General features: G+C 41.7%; 1 protein-coding gene across 1 annotated transcript; it reads left to right on the forward strand.

Annotated features, from left to right (window-relative positions):
- Positions 1-393: 393 nt before the first annotated feature.
- Positions 394-11,473, forward strand: LOC129333904 (glutamic acid-rich protein-like). Its single transcript, XM_054985843.1, has 9 exons — positions 394-413; positions 2,831-3,015; positions 3,172-3,252; positions 3,501-4,829; positions 7,345-7,491; positions 8,047-8,164; positions 8,509-8,651; positions 9,458-9,625; positions 10,041-11,473. Exons 2-9 carry the CDS (start codon positions 2,848-2,850, stop codon positions 10,431-10,433), a joined length of 2,547 nt encoding a protein of 848 aa, XP_054841818.1. The 5' UTR covers positions 394-413; positions 2,831-2,847; the 3' UTR covers positions 10,434-11,473.
- The last annotated feature ends 210 nt before the right edge of the window (positions 11,474-11,683 follow it).

Genomic DNA, 11,683 nt, shown 5'->3' on the forward strand with positions numbered 1-11,683 from the left:
CCCTTATTACTTTTGTATACATCTTTTTTAATCACAGCCTTTAGAAAAAAAATCTTTGCTTTAGGGGATCGTGTTATTATAGGGAGATTCTAAATGGGCATTATTTGTTATGTGTAGGACACCTTACCAACACACAAAACATTGTCAGTGCTGTTGGTGTCATAATCTACATGCTGTCTACAATATATGCTAAACATCCATGATAATTACATTTGATTATTACAAACGTCCAGTTTATGTATTACACTGCTTTCATTATGCAAATAACATTTAATCAAATTGTTGCAGAGATAGAAATGCAAACTTGTTTAATGGTGGTGGGAGTGTAAGAAGTTCAGTATAAATACCAGCATGTCACAGAATACAGCGTCACATTCAATTGGCATCCACTGATCATCGCTTCTCAAATCAAGGTAAAGAGTTTTCCTGTTGACTGTTTAGGTATACTGGTCTTTAGTGATGTGTTTCTTTATGGGATTTCCCCCTCTATCATGTTCTAGAAAATTCAGTCAAGAATTGTTAAGTAATGATGTCTGGATTTGGGGGCTCAGTTGCAAGGTTCTTCTTTCCTTAATCTTGGAAGATTTGGGGTGTGCAAGTGTGGAAAGAGTCCCTCTTAGCTTCCTGGGCTTTATGTGGAAAGAAATATCCCGGCTGGACTGGAGCTTTTACTGATGCTAGGGTCCCAGCAGCAATCCTTACCATTCTCTGGAAGTGGCCCTGTTTTCTGACTAGAAAGGTGAACAGTAAAAATGTAAATATCTGCTTGCCTATGCTATTTTTTTATCATTGGATACTTTCCCCCCTTTGTAATCAAAGAAAGCGAGCATTGAGTCACAGCACTTTGCCCCGTGGCGCAGAGTGGTAAGCTGCAGTACTGCAGCCCAAGCTCTGCTCACGACCTGAGTTCGATCCTGGTGGAAGCCAGGTTCAGGTAGCCTGCTCAAGGTTGACTCAGCCTTCCATGGTCAGTAAAATGAGTACCCAGTTTCCTGGGGGTAAAGCGTAGATGACTGGGGAAGGCAATGGCAAACCACCCCGTAAAAAGTCTGCCAAGAAAACGTTGTGATGCGACATCCCCCCATGGGTCAGTAATGACTCGGTGCTTGCTCAGGGGCACCTTTTTTTTTTAATCAAAGAAAAGTGACTGCTGCAGACTTGAATCTAAGCCCTGTCTGTGAAAGGACATTATGCCGAGCATGTTCAGATAATGATTTCACATTCCAATTTGGCCTATCAGAGGCTCGTTTTTCTTGCAACTTAAAAATTATAGTGTTCAGTACCGCAAACAAAGTGACAAAACTTTTTTGAAATGTTTACACTGTACTTAACTTTAAAATGTATAAATTTACCAATTTAAAGAAATAAAATAATAATAATACAAGGTGCCTTGAAAAATGTTTAAGATTGGTCTTATAGAGTCAGAGGACTGGCATGTCATAAATGCTGTGCTAAGCAGCCTTTACAAGTCCACCAAAGTCAAAGAGCCTAGAAGGGTGCACTCTACTTATGATTGCCTTATAAAACCACATCCAAGTCACTAAACATTAGAATACCAAACTTTAACCTAGTAAACAGATGGTATGTAACACCTCTGAACTTCTATCATTACAAATCCAACAATCACCCCAAATGTTGGAAAGGCTGTAAGGAGAATGGCTCCTTTATACACTGCTGGTGGTCCTGTTGTAAAATACAAGCCTACTGGAGAAAGGTTGCAAATAACATTGAAAAAAATAAGATATAACATAGCCATAAAGCTAGAACTCATTTTATCAAATCTTTGGAACATTTTTCCTGTCCCCACCACTGAGAAGAAATCTCATTTCATGACTACTATATGCAGCCAAATCTTTAATTGCACAGAGCTGGAAATCTGATAAAGTTCCCTCAATTACACAGTGGATACAAAAAATATGGGATGTAATGATAATGGATAAGATATCTAAACAGCTAATATTGAATGACAACTTCAACTTCCAACCTTGTTTCTTGGAAAAATGGCTCCCTTTTTTTGATCACGTAACTAGTTATGCATCATCATATATTTCTTTACCAAAAAAATACTCAGACTTGGTACTTTACTAATAAGGTGTAATTCAGCTCTGTACTTCTCCAATAGTTTAATGAATATTGTATTTATTATGGCTAATTATTGTATTGTTCAAATTGTTGTTTGTATAAATATTTGGAAAATTAAATAAAAAGTAGGTCAACAATACCTGTGGCTTCTGTTTTCTGTTCTCCCATATGGACTCAAATGATGGATATAATAAAATATATGGACTGAAGAATAGTTTCTTATGGTATCCAGATCCTTAACACATTGGGTTGTTTTCAGCTAGGTTTTTATTTAGCCTTATTCAATTGCTCTCCTAATTACAGCCCACATCCCATGTGGCTTTTGTCCATTTGATGGTCAAATGGGACCTCCTCATCCCTTTTTTTAACCAAAGGAAAAACTGGTGAGATTCAACCCATTATGTGGTACCAAGTCCCACTAATTTCAAGGAGCTTACTTCAAATGCAATGCCTGAAAGATGAGGCTATTGTGTAGCACTTGGGAAGTAGTGAGTGAAAAACTGGAATCGAGAGAGCTCCTGTTAGGGAATTTTTTTACATAGATGTTAGAAGGGTTCAATCTTTCCTCACACACAATATCCAGGAAGACTGATTTTTAATATTTTAGATGATTGCTATTGGTCAATATACACCAGTGCCAATGTGCAAAAATATCACTGAGAGGTTCATCTTAACTATTCATGTAGGAACGAAACAAAAAACATTTGGAAAAATCACAAAGTGCCCACTTGTCTTTTTCTTCCTGTAGAACATCTGAATTTCACGATGTCCTCCCTGTCCGAAGTCAATGCCAGATTTGCCCTTGACATGTTCCATTTGCTGAGTGAAGAGCACCCATCTGATAATCTCTTGTTCTCGCCTATGAACCTCACCAGTGGCCTAGGCCTGCTTCTTTTGGGGTCTGGATGTAATACTGCAGCTGAGCTTGAAAAGGTGGGTGTAGTTCAAGTTGCTCTCATTGATGTTCCTGTTTTCAACCAGTTATTACAATTTCTCAGTTTACCTATTTTATATTTAAACTATTCCCCTCTGAAAACTGTGTACATGGATTTTATATCAAGCACTTAAACTATATTATAATAATTCAAGGTACTGCACTGGGATGAACTGAAGGAGCTTAAGGAGTATTGGACAACCAACCTAAGCAGCAGTGATGATTCAGCTGCAAAGGTATGTACAAAAAAGCTCAAAACAAACTGATTAAGTTTTCCCCAAATTCCAACTTGCTTGTTGCTATTATGTGGTGACAAAGACAAAAGTGTCTTTTTGTCAATACATTGAAATAAGTTTTAACTGAACTTCTTCTATACTAATGTGGAATATACAGAGGAGGTAGGGCATCTCTTAGTCCTTTCCTCTTTTACTAAAAAATTGAGCTATTTATGAAATGTATAGAAGTATTTTTTATTCCATTGCAGTCACAAGACAAGATCCCTTTCAAACCCCATCCTGAACCACAAGCAGCTAAACCTTCTGATGACAAACAACAGAGTGAGGAACCACAACCTGTTAAACCCTGGGATGAGAGGCATCAGGGCCATGATTCACAACACACTAAACCTAGTGATGATAGACATCAGGCCCATGAACACCAGGATACCAAACCTAGTCATGATAGACATCAGGCCCAAGAACCACAACACACTAAGCCTAGTGATGACAGACATCAGGCCCAAGAACCACAACACACTAAGCCTAGCGATGACAGACATCAGGCCCAAGAACCACAACACACTAAACCTAGTGATACTAGACGACAAGCCCCCCAGCGCCAACATGCTAAACCTAGTGATGATAGACATCAGGCCCAAGAACATCATGATAGACGTCAGGCCCAAGAACACCAGGATAGACATCAAGAACACCATGATAGACATCAGGCACAAGAACACCATGATAGACGTCAGGCCCAAGAACACCAGGATAGACATCAGGCCCAAGAACACCAGGATAGACATCAGGCCCAAGAACCACAACTCACTAAGCCTACTGATACTAGACGACAAGCCCCTCAGCGCCGACATGCTAAACCTAGTGATGAAAGACATCAAGCCCAAGAGCCACAACACACTAAGCCTAGTGATGATAGACATCAGGCTCAAGAACACCAGGATACCAAGCCTAGCCAGGATAGACATCAGGCCCAAGAACCACAACTCACTAAGCCTACTGATACTAGACGACAAGCCCCTCAACGCCGACACACTAAACCTAGTGATGAAAGACATCAAGCTGAAGAGCCACAACACACTAAGCCTAGCGATGATAGACATCAGGCCCAAGAACCACAACATGCTAAGCCTAGTGATGACAGACATCCAGCCCAAGAACCAGAACACACTAAACCTCATGATACTAGACGGCAAGCTCCTCAGCGAGAACATACTAAGCCTAGTGATGCTAGACATCAGGCCCAAGAACACCAGGATACCAAACCTAGCCATGATAGACATCAGGCCCAAGAACCACAACACGCTAAGCCTAGAGATGACAGACATCAGGCCCAAGAACCACAACACACTAAACCTAGTGACACTAGACGACAAGCCCCTGAACGCCAACATGCTAAACCTAGTGATGAGAGGCATCAAGCCCAGGAACCACAACATACTAAGCCTAGTGATGACAGACATCCGGACCAAGAACCACAACACACCAAACCTAAAGATGATAAACAACAATCCCCCCAGCATCCATGTCCCTGCCCTAAGCCGTTGGCACCTGAAAAAGAAGCATCTCCTGAAAAGGTAAGTTGTGAAATCTTTGGAGTGTTTGATTTCACCTGAGAATTTGAAGTTCAGGAATTCTTTCTTAGTTTAGTTTAGTTTCTTCAGTGTTTAGCCCTCCCTCGCCACAAGTGGGCTCAGGATGGGGTATAACCATCTTAAAATACAATTCCACAACAGGATAAATACAAAACAATAAAACAGAAAAAAACACCAATTAAAATTATGTACACAGAATCATAGATGGCCGCTTCAATATACAAAGAGGGAGGGAAACAGACAGGTGAGATGTAATCAGAATACATATGTGGGACAACTCATAACAGTCCTAAATAGTCCCACACTTTGCAGGGGGCCGGTGGGAGGCTCAAGGATGGTCCTAGTGCCGACCTCAACCACATGCCTGGCAGAACATCTCTGTCTTGCAGGCCTGCCAAAATGATATAAGATCTTGGCGGGCCTGGGTGTCATCAGACAGAGAGTTCCACCAGGTTGGAGCCAGGACCAAAAAGGCCCTGGCCCTGGTCGAGGCCAGGTGAGCCTCCCTAGGGCTAGGGATCACCAGTAAGTTCTTACCCATTGAACAAAGCACTCTCCGGAGCATATATGGGGAGAGACGGTCCCTCAGGTATGCTGGCCGCAGTCTGTTTAGGGCTTTAAAGGTCAAAATCAACACCTTGAAATGGATCTGGAAGACAGTGAAGCTACTATAAAACTGGTGTAATATGTGCCCTGTATGGAACACCCATCAGGACACAAGCAGCAGCGTTCTGGACCCGCTGTAATCTCCGGATCAGCCCCAAGGGGAGCTCTGTGTAGAGCAAGTCACAGTAGTCCAACCTGGAGGTGACCATTGCATGGATCACTGTCACTAGGCCCTGGGCTGAGAGACAGCCTGCCTTGCCGCAGATGGAAAAAAGCATTCCAGGCAACAGCCATGACCTGGGCCTCCACAGACAGGGAGGAATCCAGGATTACACCCAGACTCCTGACCGATGAGAAGGGGACCAATGGGGCCCCCTCAAAGGCTGGGGGAGAGATCCCCGCATCCAGCAGCCCACGGCCCAAGTACAGGACCTCCATCTTCACAGGGTTCAGCTTTAGTCTGCTCTGCTTCACCTAATCTGACACAGCCTCTAGATCTCTCCAAAGGGCATCTGGGGCAGAGTCAGGTCGGCCACTCATCAACAGTTACAACTGGGTGTCATCCGCATACTGGTGACAGCCCAGTCCAAAACTTCGCACCAGCTGGGCGAGGGGGCGCATATAAAGGTTGAACAACAGGGGAGAGTATTGCCCCCTGCGGGATGCCACACATCAATGACTGGTGTGTGGACACCCTCTCCCCCAGCACTACCCTCTGTCCCCGACCGTGGAGAAAGGAGACAAGCCACTGCAAGGTCGTCCCTCGAATCCCCGGATTAACAGAATTATGTTAACAGAATTTATGTTGAGGTGCAGTGAAAAGTAGCAAGGAATCCCAGATTCCTAGTTAAAATTTCTGTGAAAACATTTGTGATGATCTAATTAATATGATGTGCTTCAAAAAATTGTTGACATCTTGGGATAAAGTTAAAAAATGATGTAATTACGATGGGGTTTTTTTTGGATTTCTTATCATTTCCAGCCAAACCACCATGGCCTTCTTTATCAATAAATAGTTTAAATTGCTTCTTGCACGGATTTTAATCCTAGTGCACACAGAACAGATGGGGAAATGAGGAAGCAATAGATTATAGTGGATAGAATTCTGGACCTGGACCAAGGGGGACCTGGTGTTATATCCTTGCTCATCTGTGAAGTTCACTGGGTGGTCTTGGGCCGATATCTATCACTTAGACTATCCTATGTCACAGGATTGTTAGGATAATAAAAGGGAACCCCCATGAACGTCACCATTTGCTCCTTGAAAGAAGGATGTGATAAAAATTGTACTGAATCAATCAATAGATGATTATTGAGAAGTGAGTTCCACTATGTTCAATGGGATATACAGGAAACATGACATTGGCTCCCACCTATACTTTTCCATGGGTGAAGCTGAGGTGATTTCTACCAATTCCCTCTTGCCATGGGAGATCTCTGATTTTCCCCAAATTTGGTTTTTTTAAATTCATCAAGTAGCATGTCTAATTCTTCTCTGTCACCACCTGTTTAAAAATGGGGAAACCGAGGAACAGAAAGGCAAATTAGAAAAGAAGTCCTGGACTGTAACATAGTTAAGGGGGTTCATATGGTTGGACCTCAAGATAGCACAGGTTCAGTTGGTACAGGAAAGGCACTGACATGAGAAATAATAGTAATAAGCTTAGGAGCGAAGGGGGGACAATACTGGGAGGGAACTGGGGATGAATTGTGCATGAGGACAAAAATCTCCATTTGCTTTTACGACCCTGCTTCTAGGTCTGTAGGATGTAATGCTTTACCACATAAAACAAGAGGAAGTACTAGTTATCTCCAGTAGCTATTGCTTGGAGAAAAGAGTGTTGCATCTCAACCAAGTGTCACTAGGACTAACATCTCTTTGTATTATTAGTCTGTTTCAGATGATGAGTGCGAGAATCCTGAAGGGGTCCATACTGCATTCAGCAAAATTCTTAAACGACTTAACAGGCCTAGCACCAATTATGTTCTGAGTACTGCCAATAAGCTCTATGGAGACTATGCTGTTGCCTTCATTCAGGTAACTCAGAGTTCAGTCAACGTTAGTGGTAAACTGTGTTGTGCAGTTGAAAAACATTGATGATATGGGCTCATTTCAGTTTCAATATAAGTGGTCAAATGTTCTATTGGCACAAAACATGGCATCTTAAAGTAAGAAGGCCACCAGAGCAAAATGTGTGGTGCACGTTGCCAGACTAGCAGTGAAATCCTAAACTTAGAGTAACTCTGCTTAGAATTTCACTGCAAATCTGTAATGCAACTGAAATGCACTTCCACTCCCAGCTGATAAATATTTGAGTCTGGGATCAGGATGCTATGCATCCCTTCAATAAATGTGATTGTAATCATGGCCTGTTGTGTAAAGATTCCACCAGCAAAACTATAGACAGGGATAGAATCTAAGATTTTTCCAAGAAGCAGGGCCTTTTCAGTGGTCACCCCTGTTTCTGTGGAACTCTGCTAAAAGAGGCACACCATGCTTCTATTCTGCAAATTCTTTCAGGGGGCTAGGTTAAATCAGAGAGCTGACTATATATTACACTGTTACTATTTTCCATTTTTTTCTTTTGTTCAGAAATTCCTTTACTGTGCCCTGAAACTGTACTTGACAGAAGTGGAGGGAGTAGATTTTCATTGTGCCTCTGAGGAAGTGAGGAGATTGCTCAATCTGTGGGTTGAAATCCAGTCACATGGTAAGAGCATCTCATCCAGTTCTACGTGATAGTTAGTAAAACTTTAATCTCTAACATTTGCTCCTTGGCAGATTGCTCTAGAAATTAATTGCCGACTAAGGTTTTGTTGGACCAGAATGGCTCATCAAGACACTGTATCCACAGATATATTCTTCTATATGGAGAAGAAGCCTCAAGAAAAATAATCATTATAGGTGTTGTATTGCCATCAACAGCAGCATAGCTGCTCCGTTTCAGCTTTTTCAAATAGAGAATAATGAATTGCATATATTTGTAATGATCAAATAAGATACAAAGGAGTTTTAAAAATCCTATAAAGCTCTATTTCTTGCATTTTTTGTAAGGTAAAATCAAGGATCTTTTGCCCAAGGACAGCTTGGATTGTTTGACTGAACTGCTGTTGGTGAATACCCTGTACTTCAAAGGACTCTGGGAAGTTGAGTTTAAGAAAGAGCTCACAGAAGAAGCCCCATTTTTCGTAGATTCGGTAGGCTATATGTGTGCCTCCTTGCTCCTTTGTATTTTTTGCAGGGCTAAATGGTGGAACTGAGGCCACTGTACATTTCAAGCATGTATTGGAAGCGTGTGAGAGTTCTGTTGCTCCAATGGTGTCTTCATGCAGGCATCTCAGGCAATGTGGAACAAAAAAGGCATAGACTCTGCTTCTTTGTCTAACCAGTCAGCCCTTCTGGTCAGCGATGAAGGCCCATAAAGATTAAATGGAAATCAAAGGAATTTAGCTATCTCCATCATGTCTCTTGCCTTGAAAACTCTACAGGGTTGACATAAACCCGCTGCAATTTGATGCACTTTCCACCACATTGATTTCAATTAGATTCAGTGTGAGTACCTTTACCTGAACTGGTTGACAAATTTCTCTGCCCCCTTTTTCTTTAGAAGTTTCTAGTAATGCAGAATAATGTAGAGGCAAAAAAGCCTCTCCCTGGAAATTCAGGGGAAATCCCGAGCATCATACTTTCTCCAAATTTACTAATCCAGAATCATCACCAGCCCTTGTTCCATTCTGCACAGTTTTTCCTGTTCTACTTGTTGGGGCTTCCACAAAAGATGTTCATGATGGATTGCCCCTGCTGTTTCCAGTTTGTTGTTATGGATCATCTAGTTTTGAGCCATCAGGTCCACAATAAGAAAATTATAAAAACGCTTCCGAAAGCAAAAGAAAAGCTACACTGAACCACGAGGAAAGGCAGGATATAAAAGTTCAAATGAATAAACAATTAAATAAGACTTGTTTCTAATTCCTTTCAATATTTGCCTTTCCCTTCCTTGCAGAAGGCCTTTCACACTGTGCAGCTGATGCATACTAGAGGTACCTTCAACACAGGCACAGTTCTTCTAAACAATGTTGAGGTGCAAGTTCTGGAGATTCCCTACAAAAACCATGAATCGAGTCTTTTTATACTGCTACCAACAGATGAAAGTTCTCAAACTCTTCTACAGGTAATATATATTAATTCTTTATCTATATACTTGTACTTCACTTTTCACCCCAGTGGAGACCTGAAGTGGCTTTCATCATTGTTCTCTCCTGTTTTTATCCGCACAAAATCCCTGTGATCAGAGAATGATCAGACCAAGGTCACCTAGTGAGCCTCCAAGGCAGAGATGAGATTTCGACCTGGGTCCCGATACTCAGCCAACACTTTAACTACTACACCGTGGTGTTTGTCTCTATAACTGTTACATGAACTTAATCATAATACCCATTTCTGGCCATCAAATCTGATCATGTTGGCGGCAGAAGTTTTATTGGATATCATTAGCTTTTAATTTAATGTATCCACACCTTCTTTGCATTGATGTCTTGGCTTTTCTTTGTCCAGAATGATATTGTGATTTCTGTGTGTTCCTTTAGCTGGAAGATGCACTTACACATGAGGATTTGCTTGACTGGTCTAATGATTTGAAGCTTGAAGTGGTGGAGGTGGCCATTCCTAAGTTCAGCATGGAAAAGACAATTGAAGCCGACAAGTACTTAAACCTGTCAAATCTAAATGATGCTGGAAAAGCTGATTTCTCTGGAGCAACAACCACTCATGGGGTGGCTTTGTCTCAGCTGGTCCATGATACCTTCTTTGAGATTGATGAAGAGGGTGGTGAAGAACCTGCAACAAAGGACCCCCAAGTCTCTCGGCGTCAGCGTTGTGGACCTGTGCCTTTCATAGCTGATCATCCCTTCCTTTACTATGTTAGGCACAATTGCACCAAAAGCATTCTTGTCTTTGGTAGATTCTCTAAGCCAGAGTAAAAGAATGATTGTGATTCACAGAACATGAAATCAATGGAAAACGACTTCGGGAAACGATTTTAGGAAAATCCATTCTTTTGCATTTTTTTTTTACTTAGCTTCATGCTTTATGATTCCAATAATTGGACTGATCTGGGCAAAGGAAACTTATATTTGGTGATGGGTATAATTTGCATTGTAAAAGAGTTTTGTTGTTCTGTCTTCTCACATAGTTTTGCTTCATGTCACCTTATTTAAAGAATAGGCTTCCTCCTGGGCTCTGGATATTGTCTCAACTCTTGAATCTAGGTCTTCACATTACAGTCAACTACACGTAAATGGCATATTCTAAAAAGAAAAATAGTTTAGACCCCTTTGAGATATGTGGACCGAGTGACCTTCAGATAGTGTAGACTTTGAACCCTCTTCAGCACTGTTGTGTGGGGGAAGTTAAATGTCTTCCTTCTGCTGGTTTCTGTTTCTCTTTTGAGATATGGCACTCTGGAAAAAATGCAGTGGTAAATATCAGACTTTTTGTTCACCTCAACTATAAACAATATTTACATGATTACTTGTTATAAACCCAGGACCTGATTCTCATTATCACATAATATTTTTTGCCTTTTTCAATGTTCCTCCTTTCATTGTAATGAGACAAGAACAGTGCTTGCTTTAGACATTTTTACACCCAAAGTGAAAGGTCAGCATGAAGTCCTTTGGCTCTGTTTTGAAAAAGACACATGAGATGGAGTCTTAAGGCAGAAAAAATATGATCATCTCTGGAACCTGCTCTTTACATTGCTTCATAATAAGACCTGCTTGAAAATGATCCATTTGTATGGGTTCTGTTATATCATATTGCCTAAAGTTAGCATTGAGGGGTACCCAGGGTTCGTTTTGAGGGGGAACACGCAGGAATGCAGTTCTGGCAGTTCCCCAAAGAGGTCATATGTCAGGTGGCCCCGCCTACCTGACTCTCAGCCATTTTGGGCCCGTTTCAGCCTGGATTGGGGCCGAAACGGCCCAGATCGGGCCTCTGACAGGTGGTGGATCACTCTCCCACTCAGCAGCAGCCCTATCCTGACCATTTGGGGCCCCTTTTCGGCCATTTTCAGCCCCTTTTTGCCATTTTGGGCTCAATTTTGGCCCTGAATGGCCAGGATTGGGTCCAAAACAGCCAGGATAAGTGATGTCAGGGTGTGTGGCATACGCAAATCAGTTATGCTAATGACACACTTCCAGTGATGGCAGAGGGCGTGTCATACGCCAAT

The sequence above is a fragment of the Eublepharis macularius genome, chromosome 7 (assembly GCF_028583425.1).
Source record: "Eublepharis macularius isolate TG4126 chromosome 7, MPM_Emac_v1.0, whole genome shotgun sequence".
NCBI lineage: Eukaryota > Metazoa > Chordata > Lepidosauria > Squamata > Eublepharidae > Eublepharis > Eublepharis macularius.